A 21,988-nucleotide genomic window follows, 5' to 3' on the forward strand; every position below is an offset into this window, starting at 1 on the left:
TCCTGAACTGGGGCAAGGAGCTGAGCTTTTATGCCTCAGTTTTACCTGGTCATTTGATGCGGACCGCCCCCGAGAAGGACTATGTGGCTGTGGACAAAAGCCCCTTTCTTCAGCCTTCTGCCAGCAGCCCACCCAGGGCTGGGGGAATGAGCCTGTCAGTCCTGTGGGGCCCATGGGCGGTGCATTATAGTGCCCATCAATTACCAAGTGAGATAACTTTGTACAGTGTGGCCATCCCTGAAGTGGTGCATAATAAGCATGAAATAAATGCCAGTATCACTGCCCTCCTCTCTCCATTCTGAGTGCTGAAGTTCTGTGATTCGGGGAACATAGGCACTCCCTTGGAACTCCCATTTCAGTCGCAGGGTCTTTTCCATAATGTTTCATGTAATACTCTGAGAGTTGGGGCCTTGTATGGACAGACCAAAGTCAAGAACTGGCCTGGAGCAGACTGAAGGAGGAAGTGGAATTAACAAGGCAAATATGTAAAAAGGACCATAACAGTGCAAGTTACAATGCAGACCCCTGAATGTGGACACTTTTCCTCTATTTTTCATTTTCTTTGGTCCCAGTTTTTCCAAGGTGTGCTCTCAGAACATCAGTCTGGAGGGCTGCTCGGCACTGAAAGGGTTCGATGGGCAAATACGCTGGGAATCACTCATACTCTAATCCCTCGTGAAAATTCTTACATGACCCTACTGAGAAGTCCCGCACAAAAGAAATCTGTTTATCTTGGTAAAACACAAATTTATTTGACCACAGGTAACAGCCTTAACATCTCATGGAAACACTACAAGATTCCAAAGGGTTTATGTGTATAAAGCAAGCAATTTACTAATGCATTTGGTTTTTCTAAATAAATATTCCTTTTTGAAAACATCAGTAACTACATGACCCTCTTGGTTTTTTTGTTTGTTTGTTTGTTTTTTAATCTATGGAGGAAAATCTCAGCTGAGGCTATTTCTCTAGAAATGAAGAGACAGTCACATTACAGCAACAGCCAGAGAGACAGGCTATTAGACATGGAAACAACTTTAAAATTTGACCTTAACCACGTAGGAGATATCACTCATTTAAGGACTTCATTTTTCACTAAGATTCTGAAACTGCCTTCTAAACCAGCAGTATACCAGTGGCTGGAATTTATAGCTCACCTGGTAGGTGGCAGCTGCTGTCCCAGAATATACTTCACACACACTGTGGTACTTAAGAAGATGCTCAGGCTGAAAGAGGATAAATGATGTGCCCCAGGCCACGGGGACAGAGCTGACCAAAGAGTAGTGTGGTTCCTCAGCCCCTGCTCTGAACTGCCCCTCTTTACCATTCTTTCAAAAACGGATCAATAACAGCAAGGAAGGACTAAAATCATGCTTAAAATAAAACTAATAAACATATCCCCAAAGAGAGAGTCACTCAAAAAATCGTCACTTGGGAAACTAACACAAATAGTATATGAATTCTGACCTTTAATACTTGCTGACTTAAACAAAATTGAGTCTAGATATTTCAAAGGAGAACTCTACACATTTTTCTGTAACAGTAGGGAATCTTAAGTCCATATGTGGAGTAGATATATACCCCTATTCAGTAGTCCCCAAACATTTGACTGAAAGTTCTGTGTTCTGCTTGTCTGACACTTTTAGTTGAAAAAGCTGTCAACTTTCCCAAAGTACTTCAGGTCTTCCCCTCCTGAAAGATAGATCAGAAGGACGGCTGGTTTTCAAACAGCTGTGTTCTTTTTAAAGTGGCCATGACAAGGACCAGGGCTGCTCTCATACAAACCAGGGGCCAGAAGTCAGACTCACCCCCTTGGGTGACCTTCCCCAGCACCTTCCCAGTGCTTCAGCTGCACAGGCAAGTACCTGCCTTCATAGGCGTTTGCACACATGCTTACCCTATACACCTCTGAGCTTTCTCCGCAACCCATTTTTGATTTTATGGCTCATCTTCTCTGAGCTAAGATGTCTCTGCCAAAATAAGTCACTGGGCCACCCTTCACTTTGGAGGAAATAAAGCTGCAGAAGGCATGGTCACTAGGAGCTTCTGTTGTCCCAGGAGTCCCTTCTCTCATGTGTGCTTAGGGCGGCAGGAGCACGAGTACATGAAACCCAGTTATTTGAAACCAATGGCCTCAACTTCCTCTATGCACAAAACCTCTTACCAGCTCTGCCTTGACTTTCACTTCCTTTCAGAGCCTTCTCTCTGGTGACCTGTCTCAGAGGCAGTAAAATAGCCCAAAGGCAGGAAAGCAGGGGAGTCTGCCCTTGAATAGACTGAGGATCTCCTAAACAGCCCAGCGGCATGGACTTGGCTGTGGATCAGCCTTTAGTGACTGGGGCAGAATGATTACTATGTGAGAGAAATGAACCCAGCTGACCTTCGCTGAAAGTACAAGAAAGATGTGGGATCCATCTGCTTCTCTAGATTGAATGTTAATCTGGTAGTAGGTTCAGAACGTTGTGCTGGGTAGAGACTGGGGGTGATTATTTCAAACTATCTGGCTAACAATTAACAAACAAACCCTCAAGGTGTCTGCCCCTGAAAGCCGATTTTACACACACACACACACACACACACACACACACACACACACACAAATGGTGTAATAGTTGCCAGTTAGGGAGTTTGGGATTGACCAAAAAACAAAAAAATTGTAAATCACTATATTGTACACCTGTAACTTATATGATATTGTACATCAACTATACATCAATAAAAAAGAAAGTGAAAAATAAATAAATAAAAAGAACTGCCACTTAGTGCCAAACCTATACTATTACTCTGATAAATCATCCTGTGTGGCCCTTCAGAATTCAGGACTTCAGTCCACCAGCATCCTTGTTGTAGACTTATTAACAAATATTCATAGTGTGTTGAGTATGTGCAGAGCAAGTATTACTGTGTTATACTTACCAGGGTTCAGAAGCACTCATATTAAATAGGTATTAGGGACTTCCCTGGTGGCGCAGTGGTTAAGAATCTGCCTGCCAATGCAGGGGACACGGGGTCGAGCCCTGGTCTGGGAAGATCCCACATGCCGCGGAGCAACTAAGCCCATGAGCCACAACTACTGAGCCTGCGCTCTAGAGCCCGTGAGCCACAACTACTGAGCCCGTGTGCCACAACTACTGAAGCCCGTGCACCTAGAGCCCGTGCTCTGCAGCAGAAGCCACCCCAATGAGAAGCCTGCACCCCTCAAGGAAGAGTAGCCCCCGCTTACTGCAACTAGACAAAGCCCGTGCGCAGCAACAAAGACCCATTGCAGCCAAAAATAAATAAATAAAATAAATAAATTCATTAAAAAAATAGATGTGAGTTTGAGCCACGTGAAATTGCCTTTTTTGTAGTTAAAAAACTATCAAATATCAACAGTTTCATATGGTTCAGCCTAAATCATTTCTAGGTTTTCTACCTAATGGATTTCCTCTAGTTTCAAAAGTTACAGGAAGAATGTTTCACAGACAATGAGCAACTTGGAAAATTCCTTCTTTCTGTCGTCCTTCCTTCCTCCTCTTCCTTTCATCCCTTAGCAAACATTGATTGACTGTCTTGTAAGAACAGTCCCTTGGCTGTCAGTCCTGTGACGGCGCAGAACTAAGTAAGGCGCTGCCCTTGACCATGAATGGTTCCTAACTAGCAGGGAGACCAGCCTGAAACAACTCACAGCAGTGCACAACCCGGCTCTCAAGAAGGTGTAGGTGAGACAGATCGGGGGTGGGGGGGCAAGGCAGGAAAGGAGGGCTCAGGAAAGTCCCAAGGAGAGTTCCACAGTCCCTGCCTTGGTTGAGAATTTGCTCTGTGCCGGGCACTGGGTGGTGTCAGAGGGGATGAGGGAAGCCTGGGATCCAGCATCACAGAGATGTAGGGGTGCAGATGCCTTAGGAGGGGGAGTATTTCTGGTTGTGGAGCTCACGGTGAGCAGTGACCCAGTTCAGGGGTCACAGCGAAGAGAGAACCAAAGGCTAGTCTTACATAGGGACGCATCATGTGGCAGGCACTGCTCCTGGGGCTGTGCCTGCCATTAACTTGGTCACCAGGCACAACCCTTCTAGGAGGCGGTTATGATTATTTTCAAAGGAGGAAACCGAGACACAGGGAGTATACATGCTTGTCAAGGGCCACACAGCCACTGGCCCCGGAGCCCATGCACTTAACCACTGTGCTGCACCTTTTGTGTGAGGAGACGTGCCCTTCAGAGGGCACCGCAGAGAGCTTCAGAAGAGAAGGAAACGTGTCACACAAAAGCAATGGATATTCAGAGAACACCTAAGATGCAGTTTGCTTATATTCTAGGAGAGTAGGTATAAAAAATAGTGGGAATATATATATAATTATATATGCATTATATATTATAATATTTAAAAATTATGTATCCTCTATAATGCAAATATATTAACATATATTATATATACTAATATATAATATATATTATATATACTAATATATAATATATATTATATATACTATGATATATAACATAATAATATAATATATAATAATAATTGTATATTACATAATATATAAGGCAACTCTGAAACTAGGGGAAAGTAACAGTTGATTAATGATAGATATAATTATTATATGTAATATATAATATATTCTTCATATAGTATATGATATTAATATATCCTTCATAAAATATTTATATATACAAATAACAATATATAATTGTATATATTATTAACTCCGAAACTATGACAAAATCATAGTTGATTAATAATAGATACAATAAATAACATATATATAATTACATAATATATATTACAGTATATATTATATTAAATATTATATATAATATACAACATATAATTATATATATATATATATTACTTATCAACTGTTATTTTGCACTGTTCCAGAGTTACCTTATATAGTTAATAACTGACTAGACCAGTGGTTTCAAAGTGTGGTCCCTGGACCATCAGCTCCTGCATCTCCTAGGAAGCTGGACCTTAGCCCAGGCCTACTGTATTGGCAATTATGGGGCTGGGGCCTGGAAAGCTGTGTATTAACAAACTTTCCAGACTATTCTCATGTATGCTAAAATTTGAGAACCACTGGACTAGAGAAAATGTGATTAGCAGACTAAATATTGTCGACCTCTTTTTATCCCATTTTGAGCAGTTATACACTCACTGAATTGGAAGAAAAACTTTGCTCTCTTAAGTAATAAGCATTTCCATTTTAATGTCCTCTAAACTATTTAATTAGTAGGTAAATTTTTTATAGGTATTAGAGGTTAGGATTTGTGGAGTCCAAGTTAATGAGTATTTTTATTTTATTACAAAATTCAACATTGATTATTTTTCAAGGCCACAGCTTTTCTAAGAAAGGCATGCATTCAATTGCTTTCTTTACTGGTGGAGGAAGGGATGAGGGAAGAATACAACCACATTAATTTATTTAACAAGCACTTTTTCTGAGTGTTTGTTTAAGGGACCTTGGCAGAGGGTTCTGGAGAAGAGAAGGTCACGTCTTGAACAGTTTAGCCCTTCGGGCTAATGCAGCTCAGTGGGGCCCAGTTCAGGTACAGAAGTGCAGCAATGGCTTCTAGTCTTCCCCTTGCATCCCAACATTGAAAGCCTTGTGAAAAACCATTTACCAAACTTACACTTTCTGAAATTGGGAAGAGTAGGATAATAATTAGCTTTGATAATAGTGTTAACATTTAGAAGCTGAAAAGGTAGGCTTTTAAAAATTTGCCAACAGATGTTGGCTTCTGAAACTAAAAATGCAGATGCCTCAGTATTACTGCATCTGCCTCCTACATGGCCCTAGTCTCTCTCCATCCAATCCATCTTCCTTGCTGGCATCAATTCATCTTTCTAAAACTTACATCTCTGGAAACTCCTCAAGCTTTCAGGTATGAAGTCCAAACTTCTCAGCCTGCTTTACATTACCCTTCTCCAGCTCACCTATCTCATCAGCCTCCCTTCCCCTACCTGGCTCTCTTGTCTGCCGAGGGCCTTCCTCTTTACAACCCTGTCACTAGGCTCTGCCCACTGTCTTCCCTTTTCTATTTTATTTATTTATTTTTGGCTGCATTGGGTCTTCGTTGCTGCACGCAGGCTTTCTCTAGTTGCGGTGAGCGGGGGCTACTCTTCGTTGAGGTGCGTGGGCTTCTCATTACGGTGGTTTCTCTTGTTGCGGAGCACGGGCTCTAGGCGCGCGGGCTTCAGTAGTTGTGGCACGCAGGTTCAGTACTTGTGGCTCACGGGCTCTAGAGTGCAGGCTCAGTAGTTGTGGTGCACGGGCTTAGTTGCTCTGCGGCATGTGGGATCTTCCCGGACCAGGGCTCGACCCCGTGTCCCCTGCATTGGCAGGCAGATTCTTAACCACTGCGCCACCAGGGAAGCCCCATGTCTTCCCTTTTCTAGAAGATCCTTCTCTACCAGGCATGGGTCTCTTTCCTTTGTGACTCCATTAGAGCTCTTTTGACAACAGAAAAGAGAAACTCTACCCAAATTGGCACTAGGAAAAAAAAGCTCAAAAGATCCACTTAAGAAAGGAAGAGCCTCTTCCTTATTTTTTTAGCAAAGACCCAAGGGCTCACTTACTGTGCTTGTGACACTGGCCTATCCTGAGCTAGTCATTGTAATTGGCCAGCCTTGAGAAGAACAGTGCTTGACACAGATTAGGTACACAATAGATATTTACTTGTTATTAATTATTGATAGTTAAGATTGAACGCGTTAATATACGATATTTGTTTTTCTCTTTCTGACTTACTTCACTCTGTATGACAGTCTCTAGATCCATCCACGTCTCAACAAATGACTCAATTTTGTTCCTTTTTATGGCTGAGTAATATTCCATTATATATATGTACCACATCTTCTTTATCCATTCGTCTGTCGATGGGCATTTAGGTTGCTTCCATGACCTGGCTATTGTAAATAGTGCTGCAATGAACATTGGGGTGCATGTGTCTTTTTGAATTACGGTTTTCTCTGGGTACATGCCCAGTAGTGGGATTGCTGGAGCATATGGTAATTCTATTTTTAGTTTTTTTAAGGAACCTCCATATTGTTCTCCATAGTGGCTGTATCAATTTACATTCCCACCAACAGTGCAATAGGGTTCCCTTTTCTCCACACCCTCTCCAGCATTTGTTGTTTGTAGATTTTCTGATGATGTCCATTCTAACTGGTGTGAGGTGATACCTCATTGTAGTTTTGATTTGCATTTCTCTAATAATTAGTGATGTTGAGCATCTTTTCATGTGCTTCTTGGCCATCTGTATGTCTTCTTTGGAGAAATGTCTATTTAGGTCTTCTGCCCATTTTTGCATTGGGTTGTTTGTTTCTTTAATATTGAGCTGCATGAGGTGTTTATATATTTTGGAGATTAATCCTTTGTCCATTGATTCGTTTGCAAATATTTTCTCCCATTCTGAGGGTTGTCTTTTCATCTTGTTTATGGTTTCCTTTGCTGTGCAAAAGCTTTTAAGTTTCATTAGGTCCCATTTGTTTATTTTTTTTTTTCTTTTAAGGCTGAATTGGGTGATTGGGATTGACATGTATACACTGATGTGTATAAAATTGATGACTGATTTAAAAAAATACAAAAAAAAAAAAAAGAATGAATGAATGAACTCTCCAGTGCAGTGTGCTAAGTGCAAACAGAGTTAAATCTAAGTGATGGTGAGGTGGCCAAAGGAAGGCATGTCCAGGAAGGCTTGGGTGAGGTTAGGGAAGACTTTGTAGGTCAGAAAATGCCTGAGCCTTATCTACAAAGATAGGTAGAGTTCCTTACATCAGGGCAGGGGGCTGGCCGAGAGGAGAGGGGGACCACTGCAGAGAGCTGGAGGAGGCTGGGTAAAGGCTGAGGGGCATGAAGCCAGCTGGTGTGCTTAGGAAATGGTAATGGTTCATATGTGCTGGCCTCTTGGACACAGCTGGGGAGAGGAAGTGGATAAGGGCAAAGAGATGTGTGCATGTGTTTGCAGGGTGACAGGGCAAGGGGACAAGGTCATCAAAGTCCCTGTATATAACTCCAAGAAGGTTACTCTCAAGTAGTCAGGAGCTCTTGAAGGGGCTTTCACGTCAAGTCAACCAGGGGTTGGGTTCCGGTTCACTTGTCAGCTGGGTGGTCATGAATAAGTTACTTCAATCACCCCAATTCCTCCCTCTCAGAGCTACTGTGAGGACGGAACACGCAAAGCACCCCCTCCAGCACCTGGTGCATGACAGATGCTCAATAAATGCTAGTGTTCCTTTTCTTGTCACCTGGTTGATATTTACACTTAATTTACTGGAGGAAGAAAAAATCCAGTAAATTAAAAACTCTGTGTATATCATTTTACAATCCCAGAGTTCAACCAGTGTTTCAAAGCTGGGGGAACTGGGTCATGTGTTACTTCCAAACATTCACAAGGGTAAATGTGGCTTCAATTTCCTCTCATCCCTATTTATTTCATCATGATCTGAAGATGTGGGATGCAGGCTTGCTGCTGAAGCATGTATTTCATACTTGTCACTTTGGGATTTCGGGGAGGTCCACATATAGAGCTAGACAATATTGTCGAATCCTTTTAAAATTCATATAGCTCCAGGCTAAAGATACACAGAGGGATTTTAGAACAGAAATCACAGAGGGAGGCGTATTTGTCTGTAATGAACGACTTGTCTTCTTAAGGAACTCCCTAAGCCAGACGTATTTCTTCCTAAGAACAAATTAGTCAAGAGCAGCTGATGATTAGAATCACATCACAAAGAGACAGGAGGGCTGACATTTGAAGAGGGAAACAATTCCCAATATAATGCTTTGTTTAGCAGCTTTCAAATTAGACACAAAGCAAGTTAATTTACTTTGTCAGTGTGTAGAATAGAAAGGACAGCAGCTTTGAAGTCAACCAAGCCACGTTCTAATTAATAGTTATTAGTGATACAACCTGCAAGTTGCTAGTTCTATGACCCTGGGCCATCCCTGGGCCTCCCCAAGCCTAGGGTGTTGTTGGTTTTTTTTTTTTTTTTTTTTTTTTTGCTATTTTACTGATAAAGCATAGGAACTCAAAACTTAAAGACTGTTATGAAGCTGAATGAAATAATGTAGCTTTATAATGGATTAAAAACTATGCCATGCTTGATAAATGTAAAGCTTTTTGGTAACTATAAATTTCCTATAATCATTCAAGATTAAAAATATTAGAATTATTTTATATCATGAATTGTTTTACATGGAATTTATATAAACTGAGATAAACTCTAACTCACCCTACTCTGTTAAAGGCATGCTGGGACATCAATAGCTCATCATTCTGCAGCTTATTTCTGATTCTCAACATGAGTATTAAAGAAGGATCTGTTGCACATGACAGTGATTTGACTTCTTAATAATTATTTTAAGCCACCAAGTCACATGAGAGCAATAAAAGTTGCATTTTTAAACTTTAACTTATTCTTCTGATGGTTAGACACCATTAGCGACATAAATGGGGACTAGGTGCAAAGTGAATTACTAGCTTTGTGGAAACTTCAAAGTGATCATCTGTAAAGAGAGACAAAACCAATCAGGACATTTACAAACTGCTGTCATAAAATCCAGCCAGACATTTCATTATCGAGGAATGAGTAATGCCAGTTCTGCAACCTGTTCCAGAGGCAACAGACACAAATCACCTAAGATGTAGCTTTGACAATCTCACATCCATTAATATCAATGGAAATTATTCAGAAAAACTAAGCATGTGCCGCAACTAAGAAGTCCACATGCTGCAACTAAAAAAAAAAAAAAAAAAAAAAAAATCCCGCGTGCTGCAACTAGGACCTGGCGCAGCCTAAATAAATAATAAATAAAAACTATTTTAAAAAATAAATCAAGACTACAGATTGGAACTTTGACCTTTCTTTCCTCAGGGTCTGCACGTTTCCAATTCATATCCTCTGTTTTACTGATAATCTGGGAGGTCTCGTATTCAACAGAGGCTCTCTGGGCAGATCCGATACTGCAGATGGGGCTATGTTTCTTCTCATTCTGTTAAAAAAAAATTTCCTGGCAAAATCATGAGCAGATAAAAGTCTGGTTTATCAGAGTTCACTAGGACTCTTTAACAGATTGCCATAATCTTATGTAAGTGCATGTCATTATTAAGAAATCTACAAATCCACTTCTTCAGAGCTGGGGGCAAGAGATGGAGAGATGTACTCCAGAGGTGGCTTTGGGGTTATTTCTCAGTCTGCCTGGTAATCCAGGCACTACATTCCTACCCATTTCAGTAAATACTAGATGTCCCTTTTTCTGATTTGATGTTACCACGTAAAAGGATAGTGAGAGTGATTCGATTAAAATGAAAATGGACCCTGAATGTGACTAGTGAGCTTTCTCGATAATGGTGACAAGCACTGAGTGCAGGATGAAAAGTGTGGAGGACAGGGGATGGGGGTGGTGTGAGTTAGAGCTCTTCTGGTTATAAAGACGCAGACACCTAAACTCAACACAGACATTCCCATTGCTCGGCTCAAGAGCTAAGCAGGAATGACTCGGTAACCACTGAAACAGGCAGCAGAGCGCAGCGGGCCCCAGAGGCAGCTCAGACTGAGTCCTCGGGACTCAGTTTCTTTCTCTCCATTTCCAGGCTACACTTTCTCAGACTCTATGTGGTGGCTAGAAGGCTTTAGCCACCCAGACTCTACTTCCTGTTGGATACAGCCCAGCAGTAAAAGGGCAGAAGGGCCTTCTTCCGGGAATTCACAGGGCAAGTCTATTGGTTTCATGGATTCTGACTTGACCGCATGCCAACCCTTGAACCAAGCAGAGTGGCCATGGAAGTGTGACCCCTTGGATCAGCCTTGAACCACCAGCCCAACTCTGGGAGCAAAGAAGGACATAAACGGAGAGTGGGAGGGGAAGTGGCTCTGGGTGCAATTTCCAAAAGAGGGTGCATGGCTCTAGCTGGCAAAAATGACAGCGACTCACTGTGGGGTGGAGGTGGGGAGACTGGTTAAGTCCTGATGAGACAGACACAAAGCTGGTGGAAGGAGAGGCACCGGAAGAGTAAGAAAGAGGCCGACACCCTGTACCAGGCCAGGGAAAGGGAATAATGGGATTCCCTACAATGGTGTCTTGTCTGCCAGTGCTCACTGTCACCATGTCACCTTGAGCTCTGGGTCCCAGCTTCTCATCTGTACAGGGAAGGGAGTAAGAGCAGGTCGGTGGTTCTTTATTGGAATATGCATCAGAATTACCTGGAAAGCTGTTTTCAAATGACAGAGGCCCCAGAATCAGTGCTGCTGCCCACCTCCAGGGAGAGCCATTGGGAAGAACGCTGAGGTCATCATCAGGGCAAGCCCTGCAGTCTCCAAAGGTGGACGGCAGTCCCAGGCGACAGAATCATTTACCTCCCACAGTCAAAGGTGCTAAAAGTGGCATAATAATTCCTCCCAAACACCTCCCTGGAGACGTACAGACATAACCTTTAAAAGGTGTGCTTTCTGTCCATCAAACGTCTGCCTAGAGCAGCAGTTCTCCAAGTGTGGTCCACCAACGTTTGGGGGACCCCAAGATCCTCTCAGAGAGTCCATAATGTCAAAACTATTTTTATCAATTGCCTTTTCCAGCTCATTGACATTGCAAGTAACCTTTAAGAAACTACCATCTGTTAAGTTTTGTTCTATTATTAAAAAAAAAAAAAGTAAAAAAATTCAAATTTAACTAAAAAGGCTATAAAAACATTCTTCCTTTTCCCAATGACTTATCTGTTTGAGGCCAGAGCTTCTCCCTACACTTCAAAGGAAATAATATATCACCACAGATTGAATACAGAAGCAGGAGTGAGAATCCAGATGTTGTCTATTAAGCCAGACACTTAAGAGATTTACAAAATGTAAAACAATGCCAATATTCTAATTTTTTTTTTGTTTTGGAGAATGGGGTTATTTTTCACAAAAATATGTTATTTACACAAACACGTAATGACTTTATTACTGTTATGTTTAAAAGAATTAAATGTTTTCTCAGTTTTACTTTCTAATGCAGTAAATATCAGTAGATATAACTCACATAAACAAAAGCTCTTTGGGATCCCCAGGAATTTGAAAGAGTATAAAAGGGCCCTGAGGCCAAAAAGTTTGTGTGACCCAGGACCAGAATTTCAGTGAATCAGATCATTGGGACCATTTTTATACCTAAGCGCCCCAAGCTGGAGGAACTGCCCACCTGCTTACGCAAAGAATGAGCCCGAACCACAAAACAGACACCCCCTAGCCACTGCATAGCCTGATCTATGCTATAAAACCTGAGGAAATGGGGACGATTCAGTGGGTTCATTGCCGAAAATTTGTTCTTGCTCATTACTCCCACATCTGTTAAGTGTGGTCCTTTGAGATTGCAGTCAGCATGTAACTCTTCTTTCAGCCAGTAGATGGCACTACATGCATAGAAAATACTTCAGCAAGGGGTGCATCGCGCTGTTTTCCAGAGATTTTTGATGGGGATGAATGAGGAAGGTTTGTTTGGACCATCTTATTCTGACACACACTGAATGTATTAGGATAACTTTCCTTTTTGTTCCTGTAAAGCTCTAACCTTGAGACCACTGATAGTGAGGTACTGGTAAAAAAGAGAAGCTTTCTGATAAAGATAAATCTAGTGTACAGAACAACCTAACTCATTTTTAGTTATTCCTCCATAGCAGGGGTTCTCAGCTTTAGCTGCATATCAGAATCACCCAGAGAATATAAACACCAGATGCTCTGCCCTTATCCTAAGTAGTTAAATCTGTTTTCTGGGGGTATGGCCCAGGCACTGGTATTTTTGAAAACTCCCCAGTGGGCAGGTAAGGTTGAGAATCCTAGTCCTATAAACTTAGTCATTAAGAAAACCACCCACTAGCCCCTAAAGAAGAGATACTGACTTTTTCTTGTCTCTTCATTAAATTCTCTTAATCCTACTACATTTAATTTTCCCCATCATTTAAATTTTAGCCAATAATCTGGGGAAAGGACCCAGGAAAAAAGGAGCAAAGCAAACCTTTGAACCAACTCAGGTGACCAGAACCACCAGAGTTTACTCTCTTAAGAATGTTTACATGGAGAACTTTCTGTGTGGAGGTAAAGGTAAGAAAGAATGCCAGTGCCTAAATTAGGGCATAAAAGAGTCTCAGAAATATAAGAGGCATTAGAGAAAGAGGGACAGGAGTCCTTAAAAGAAAATGCTCCCAAGTATCTGACAACCTTTACTTCCCCATCTGACTTTTCATCTAACCAGGGGCTGAGAACTTTAGAATCACCTGGGGAACCTTAAAAACAGAGATGCTTGAGCTTCACCAGTAAAGGCTTTGATTTAGTAAGCCAGGAGGGGTTAACATGTGTCTTTTTTAAAAAAGCTCCTAGGGTGATTCTAACCCGAAGCCGGTTTGAGAACCACTGACCAAGCCAAATCAGCTCTTTTCCAGACTGCATGATAAATCCCACACCCTTAGAGGATTCTGATTTAAAATAACTCTCGGTAAAACCTGGTTTCATGAGCAAATGTAATCTAAGTTCAAATCCATTCTTACAGCATTATATCGCATTCCATTTTATGACACCGTGTGTGTGAGCAGGAAGATGGATGATCAGAGTCATTACTGTACCTGTCACTTTTACTAGCTAAGTTATGCTCATCTTCATTTATCCTTTCTCCTGAGAAAAGACTGGTTATGTCAGTTACATATTATTTCCAAGAGACCTCCTGCGGAACAAATCTACAGGTTCTCCAGACCCTGTAATATGACTGTATCTTTTTCGGCCCCTGGATGCTTTCTATGTGAACAATGCAGGCTCTTTCTTTGGCAAATGGATGCAGCATCTCTGCTCGGGGAAGGGCAATGGGCGACACCATGCTTGAATTAACTGTCCTTAATGAAGTTACAAAGCCCCTCCACCCTCCAGGACCAAGACCCCTTCCATAATGGCACAGTGGTGGAGCCCACCCACAAAAAGGGCTACCTCGTCATCTTGCATTAATGCCAATCGTGGCTTCTGAACCTGGTGATTGAACGTTCTATAGGAATTAGAACAAGGCTAACACACTTTTATTCTATTCGTTCCTTGCATTGGTTATTCTCTGCCACATCCCACCCCCCCCCCCATTCATTCCCTCCTCACCTATGGTGGGGAGACTGACTCCTATGGACGGTAACCCTGGCTCCTTTGTCCTCTGGCTGCTGGTTGGATTTGTCCAATGGGAGATACAGGCAAGAGATCAAAGGGTGGCAGGAGAGAGAAGCTGAGATATTTCTTCCCCTGCCCCTTCCCGCTTGAGGGGTGCAGCACCCAAGGGTTGCACCCTTGCTTGACTGTGAGGGCCTCTCTCTATGAGAGTCCCCTCCTGTGGGAGTTCCCTTTTTATGTGAGCTCCCTACCTACAGAAGCCCTTCTCCTGCAGTCTCCCCCTTCTGTGGCAGCCCCCTCCTGTGGGAGTCTCCCCTCCAGCTCTCATAAGACCCCAGAAACCCAGTGCCTTCCCATAGTCCCTTCAGCACTGGGGAGGTAACAGCTCCCGCCATTGTCAGTCCCTGGGAAAGATCCCTTGTTAATCAAATTCTCTTCAAAATCCCAGTGAATGTGTCTTCTATTTCTAACTGGGTCCTGACTGCTGGGACACCTTTAAGACTAACTGCAAGCTGAATTCATTTTTCACTTTTCAATCATTCACACAGGAGTCCTGTACATATAACTTGTGCTCCTCAAAGATCTTAACTTTAAGAGAACTTCTAAGGGCTTCCCTGGTGGCGCAGTGGTTGAGAGTCTGCCTGCCAATGCAGGGGACACGGGTTCGGGCCCTGGTCTGGGAGGATCCCACATGCCGCGGAGCGGCTGGGCCCGTGAGCCACAGTTACTGAGCCTGCGCGTCTGGAGAGGCCGCGATGGTGAGAGGCCCCGCGCGCCGCGATGAAGAGTGGCCCCTACTTGCCACAACTGGAGAAAGCCCTCGCACAGAAACGAAGACCCAACACAGCCATAAATAAATAAAATAGTGTTTAAAAAAAAATATTAAAAGAGAACTAAGTGGCAGGTTGTTTTAAAGCATTTTTTTCTATCCAAGCCTCTGTGACCTCTAGATGTCTCTGAAATACTCCAGACAAATGAGCTGGGTGCCTTAGTCTCCTGCTGTGTAAAACAAAGGGGATGCACAAGATGGTCTCCAAGACCCTCCTCCTCCAGGCTCTAGCTTCTCAGGAAGCCACAGCAGGTCAGAGTTTAGCCCAGGGGTGGAAGGAGCTGCACTGAGAGAAGATGGTGGGAGATCCTGATGCACCATCTTGGTGTATTCGAGATACTCTGTTCCTTAGGGTGAGTGTGAGCCAATCTGTTCCATTTTGAAAATTATCCATCTGTTCATTCAACAGTGTTTACTCTGCTGAGTCCTTCATGGGTTGGGCTTTAGAGTTGAGATGTAAACCAAGGAGTGACCTGGGCCTCCAACTGGTCAACTTCTAGAGGAAGAGAGGAGCGTCTAAACCAGGGGTTCTCAAACTTGGGCGTGCACCGGAGCCACCTGGAGGCTTGGTCACACAGCGGCTGGCAGGTGACGCCCCCAGAGGCCCTGACCCAGTAGTGCTGGGGTTGGGGCCGAGCAGGTGAATTTCTAATCAGTCCCTTGGGGAATGTGATGCTGCCAGTCACTGAGGGAGACACTGAGAACCACTGATTTCAATAATTACCTAAGACACAGCATGTTAAATTATCTTAAAGATCATGTGCAAAACATTAGGCTAAAAAAAACTGATACAAATGAACTTATTTACAAAACAGAAACAGATTCACAAACATAGAAAACAAACTTACGGTTACCAAAGGGGAAGGGGGGAGGGGTAAATTAGGAGTTTGGGATTAATAGACACACACTATTTTATATAAAATGGATAAACAACAAGGAACTACTATATGGCACAGGGAACTATAGTCAATATCTTGTAATAACCTATAATGGAAAAGAATCTGAAAAAGAATATATATATTTGAATCACTCTGTGGTACACCTGAAGCTAACACAACATTGTAAATCAACTATACTTCAATAAAAAGTTTTTTGTTTCGAAAGTGGTGAGATGAGATCAATCCTTTAGAGTCGGTGAGGGAGGGTGGGTCCCAGCAAGTTTTATTAGGGAGGCTGTGCTTGTCTCTAAAGGGTGAACAGAAAGCTGAAGATAACAGGAGAGGGAAGGCATGTCAGACGGGGCACAGGAACATCTGTAGACCACAGGCTGGCGAGGGAGGCCAGCCTCTGGAGACAGGCTGGGAAAGGCGGGGCCAGACTGCAGTGGGCATTGTCTGGCCCACCATCGACCCCGGGCATTGCTGTGGCTCTCACCTTCCGGCAGCCCGACAGCATCTGTCCTCACCGTGATCTCTCACTCCCTGCCCTTGGGAACCCACCTGGTTCTCTGCAGGCACGGCCTGGTGCTTGAGGGACTTAACAGCTCACAAGCACCCCTCAGCCAACAGAGGTCAGAGGGTGGTGGGCAAATACCACCCCCCTTTCAGTTCCTCCCAGGAGCAGTTCTACATGGCTCCTTGGAAGGTGCCCAACTCAAAAATCTGCATTTCTACTGGCTTCTCTCCTTGTCTGTTTCACTCTCCCTCCTGCTCCCTGGCTGCCTTCCCAAATTACCAATGCACCAAGCCCTTGCCTCAGGCTCTGCTTCCAGGGGACCCTGGGCTTAGATGGGCTGCAAATGTCCTGCTGAGGAATCTGAACTTTGTCCTGTAGACAAAGCAAATCAGATTGTTTCCAAGATGGAAACAACAGCAAAAGCAACACTCTGATGAGTGAAAAGTCACCAAGGGGCACCAGCCATTGGGGGCCATCATGGGACTGGTGGGGAGAACCACTCAGAATGAGCTGAATCCACTGCTGAGGCTTCTGCCAGTAAGTGAGGCCTGGAGATTTGTGCCCTGGGGTGGGGGGGGGGGCACTTTCTCTTGCTCCAGGAGTATGGAGAAAAAGGTAACATGGGTATTAGGCAAAGATATCTTGCAGGCCAGCTGATCCCTATGGTGGAAACAGTGAAATAAAAGACGAAAGGTTCACCCTGGACGTAAAGAAAATAATTATTTCTAAAAGAAAATAAATAGTGGCATGGAGGCTGGAGATCATTCCTCTCTGAAACACTCATCTATACAGGAGGACAGAGCCCTTCACTCCAGAAAAGGTCTCTCTCCTGGTTTCACAGCAAGACAACCAGAAACGAAAAAGGAAAAGGCTTCCTCGCTGCTGTAGGAAAGCAAGAGGAATCTGGGAGCTGGCCTGGGGCGGCTTGAGAAAGGAGGGTGGGGTGGGGTGGGGTGGAAGGGCATGAAAAATGGGGGGAGGGCTGGAAAGAACCCCAGGGGAGCACTGCTGAGGGGTCTATAGGTGGGCAGGGGTCAAGATCAGGGAGGGAGCAACAGTCACCCCATTTCCAGGGACAGTCACGCCACACTCTTTATTTGCTGATTTAGTTCTGTGCTATAATTACCATCTTCTAGCTCCCAACCTTCAGCAAAAGGCTTCTAAATACAGACTCTTTGCTAACAATCCAAAGGAGAACTGAAAGAAAAAAAAGAGCTATCAGGATGGGGAAGGGGGCCAGTGAGAAGGGATGGGAAAACATTCTGGGTCCGGAGGGTTGGAACTGTATATGTGTGTGTGTGATACACTGAGTAGAGAAGATGTTTTACTGAGGGTTTGCTTTAACATATGTGAATTTAGGACATGATGAATTTTGTTTTCTTGTTTAATTTTCTGAATGGGATCTTGCATTTATCATGGTTCAAAATTCAAAGAGTATGAAATAGCAGCAGGAGTCTCCTTCCCTCCCTTACATCTTAGACACCCCCTTCCCCTCCACACTGGCAACCCTGATACTAGCTCTTGCATCCTTCAAGGGATGTTTTATGATTTTGCAAGAAAAAAATGTGCAAAATCTGTTTTTCTGGTTTACACAAATGAAACCATACTACCCGTACTATAGTATATTTGGTTTTGCATTTGCTAACTCTGGGTAATCTTTTCAAACTGGTCCATATGAGAGCATCCTCATTCTTTTCTGTGGTTGCATGATGTTCCTGTACATCAGTGTACCACAATTCATCTAAGCAATCCCCAATTGATGGGCATTTAGGTTGTTTTCTGATGTTTGCTATTATAAAAAACAGTGAAATGAATAATGGTAAACTATAATATATTCTTAAATGTGCTTGTATTGTATCAAGAGTACAGATGATTTTTCTCCAGTAAAGCATAAATGCAATTTAATTCAGCAAGCCAAATTTACTTAATAAATATGTGCTTGAAAATATTGTTGTTACATATATTTGATTCAGTTGTGTATCGTTTACAAGACAGTTTAGTTATTAGAGCTATTAATAGCAGTGTATTTTCAAAAACACATCACGTGAATATTAAGTGATTCTTACCATCAATTGACTTAGGATGGTCAAAAGCAAGGGTGTCTGCTTAAGGAAATAAGGGCAATAAGAACAGAATGAGGTCCAGCTGCTCTATAGATTTAAGAAGCTTTGAACTTGGAGTTAGGAAGTGTGGGTCTGATTCCTCATCCTGCCACTGTGACTTTTTCAATAAAGTGGGGATAACGATTCTTGCCCTATGTACCTGGCAAAGTTGTTCTGAGGATAAAATGGGAAACTATTTCACATGCGTGAATTCTGTTTACGAACTGCAAATGTCTGAACCAATGTTAAATCCTGTTGTTATTCTTACATTGCTTACAGCACCAGTTTTGGAGGTCAGTAGACCTCCATCTATGGAATAAATTCTGAAATAAGTTTCATAAAAGAAATGACACTGGGCATGATCATTATAATTAAATACATGAAATGGTAGCCCTTATAGATCATAATGTTTTAAAAATCAATTAAAGAATCAGAAAGGAAACAGATCCCTATTGGCTAACAACCACAACATTTTTTTTTGCACCCTCCCCTCTCCCCACCTCATCTGCAGTTATTAAAATCAAGTTCACTGCTAACCATCTTGACAGGAGGTAAATCTGGAAACCGCTCAAATCTGATGGGGTAGGTAATATCTTTTTGCCAATTTACACTGTTAATATCCTTGGATTTACAGGTAACATAGTCTCTCTGGATTCATTAGGAAATGATCAATAAAATAAACGGGCGGACGGAGTTTAAGCACTCTGGAAAATGAAATGCTGGGCTGTCTGGATTTGAGAAGTATTAGGAAACCTACCCATTTCACTCATTAAAACCTTCAAGACGTGCCATTACCGAAGCAGACAGGTGCCGCGGACATTCTCAGTCAATCTATTCAAGTTTCTGCCACCTCTTTTCTAGTCACTGTCTCCATGGCAGCAGTCCGCTGACCTGCCCTTAAGGGAAATGGAATTTCTGGCAAGACTGAGACTTGGTAATTCCACTTGTCAATACAGGTCAGAGAGAAACAGATGGAGGCGTACCAAGTTACTTCACAAACCCAGTAACAAAATGAGTGACCCCTGGCAAATGACCAGACCCAGTATTCGGAGTGTCCTCCAGGAAAGCCAAACACTGCATCATTAGCATCCAAGAAACCCGCACCGCCAACACCTGTCCATCAAACCTTTCACTGAGTTTGGACTTCCTCCTTCAACGTTTTCTTTATTTACCTTTTCCTAAAAAGGTAAAAGTGTACTGGGTGGCTCACTCAAAGTGATTATTAATCTGATTATTAATTTCCTCCAAAATTTAATTTTAATAAATAAATACAAAATGATCTACAAGAAAGGACATATTTTGTCCTGTACATTTCCTTATGGGACTATCATCTAGAAATATCAGTTTCCAGTGCCCCAACTTCCCTTGTGGGGGTGGGCAGAAATCGGTGAATGTCAATTCCAACACCCAGGATCTAAACTCTCATCCCAACTACACAAGAGTCACTTCCTACTCACCTCTTTTCCTGGAAATGTTCTAGTGTGTTGCCTGCAGTTGTAACAGATTGCCTTTTTGGTGGCATCACTCCCCAATTCAGAAATATAAACACCACTTCAGAGATTTATTTTACAATTCATCCTCTGATTTGTCATGGCTAGGAAGGTCAGCTTCCAGATTTTCTATTCTAAATTACTTTTGAACCGATTTGCCAAACAGAGTAAGGAACGGCTTTCGCCTAGACGGGAACAAACTCTGAAAGTTGGGACCCAAGTTCTCTCTCTCTCTTTTGTTGAAATGTAAACAATCAGAAACCCCACCATTTCCCAAATCAATTATTTGCAAAAGAATAAACAGGTGCTTTGGAGACTCTGGAGTTATAAAAAGAAAATGGCAAATGATATTTTTCATGAGCCAGCTGCCCAACTGACATGATTCTGAGGAAGGTTCTCCTAGGCTCTAAAGCTTAATTAGCAAATCAATTAAGATCATCCCCTGTCTGCCAACAGGACCACCTGCCATCCTCTGCTCTCCTCCTCATTTCAGTGCTTTCTGGTGCATCCCCGTCGCCAAAGCCGAAGCCCAATCAGTCAACCTGAGGTTCCTTTGCTTTCTGCTAACACTGGACAACAGGGGGACGAAGGGGGCCATTCCAGTTTAATTAAGGATTCGTAACCACCAGAAGGAGCAGTGCTCGCCCTGCTTATTTATATCTGCCCCAGTCCAAGCCCGCCTTAGAAGCTGGGCTCAGCACAGACTCAGTGGGGGCTGACTGGCGTGGCTGGCTGTCACTTTCTTTCAGTGGAAAACAGATAGGACCAGGCAAAGCAGATGGTTCCTAAAGAGGCACATCCAAAAAATCTGCTAGCAAACTGTGGTGGTGTCTTTCAAATAAACAGCAGCTTACTGGAGAGGAAAATCAGATCTTCCTCGCCACATCCTGCCATGATGCAACCACCTTGAACATCACCCACTTAGGAGCTTCTAATCCTCGGCGAGGCATAATAACTCCTCCTTTGGGGCAAAGGATAGCCTGTCTTTCCAAGCCTCTCAGAGATAGCCATCATCACCGCTAATGCTCCCATCTCTGTCAGTAAAATCTGTTATCTAGGTAAAACCACCTTCAAGAGACGGCTGACCTGTGGATCACGCATGGTCACCCAGTCCTAAGGGAAGGAAATGCAAATACCATGTATTTGGCCAGCTGAGTGGAACTAGAGATGGAGCCAGTAACACCTCAAATGGCAATTAAAAAGCAAGTGACTAGTTTCATCATAAAACATTGATGGGATTTTTTTTTCCTTTCAAACTCCAAAGGAACTCACAGATAATTATCTGTGGAAGTCCTGGCTCTGACTGCACGAGTTGGGGCAAATGATCAAACATTTCTGGACCTCACTGTCCTCATCTGTAAAACGAGGGGGTTGAACTGAAAATGGTCCAAGGTCCCTTTTAGCATGAAAATTCTAAAGTTCTTTCGGTGGAGCTGGGGTGGTCTCCTATAACATATTGGCAAATCACATATAGAATTAATCGTCCGGTTTTTGAGCATAGATGAAAAACAGAGAGACTGTTTTTGTCCCTCGCGTAGCTTACCTTTTCAACCGCTGTGTGTTCTTCATTTGTGACGTTGGCTTTTCTTGATTCGTTTTTAGACCTGCTTAGCCTCCTGGATACTTTTTCTCTGAGTAAAGTGGCATATCCAATGTGTTCATAGATGGGATTTGTTGTCATTTTGGAAATGTATTCAGAAGCTTTTGTTTCTATGTACAGCGTTATCAAGCCATCTGTGACCAGATCGTGAATCGATTCAAACCTCTTCTCACCCACAAAGTGTTTTCCATCATAGAAGAGCCTGTAGTTTAAGGTCTGGTTTCCAAACCTGCCCATGAGGAAGGAGAAATCACAGTAGTGTTAGAAATCAGGCCAGTGAGTGGCAGGCCAGGCAATGGCAGCTAAAACTTCCCGAGCGTATACTGAATGCCAGGCACTGGGCTAAGCCCTTGGACATGACTTTCCCCATTAAGTTATCATGGAGACCCGTTGAGACAGGTGCAATTATTATCCCTGTTTGACTGCTGAGGAAACTGAGCCTTGAAAAGATGGGGTACCTGATTGAGGCTATATCCCTG

At 43.0% G+C, this 21,988-nt stretch overlaps 1 protein-coding gene across 2 annotated transcripts in view; it reads right to left on the reverse strand.

Annotated features, from left to right (window-relative positions):
• The window catches only part of CHN2 (chimerin 2), a 325,324-nt gene that overhangs the window by 94,849 nt on the left and 208,487 nt on the right, over nt 1-21,988 (reverse strand). For both annotated transcript variants that reach the window (XM_059933677.1, XM_059933676.1), the window contains exon 6: nt 21,453-21,738. In XM_059933677.1, the coding sequence (XP_059789660.1) occupies nt 21,453-21,738 (286 nt within the window). The remainder of the gene's footprint in view (nt 1-21,452; nt 21,739-21,988) is intronic.

Source organism: Balaenoptera ricei, chromosome 9 (genome assembly GCF_028023285.1).
Source record: "Balaenoptera ricei isolate mBalRic1 chromosome 9, mBalRic1.hap2, whole genome shotgun sequence".
NCBI classification, from domain to species: domain Eukaryota; kingdom Metazoa; phylum Chordata; class Mammalia; order Artiodactyla; family Balaenopteridae; genus Balaenoptera; species Balaenoptera ricei.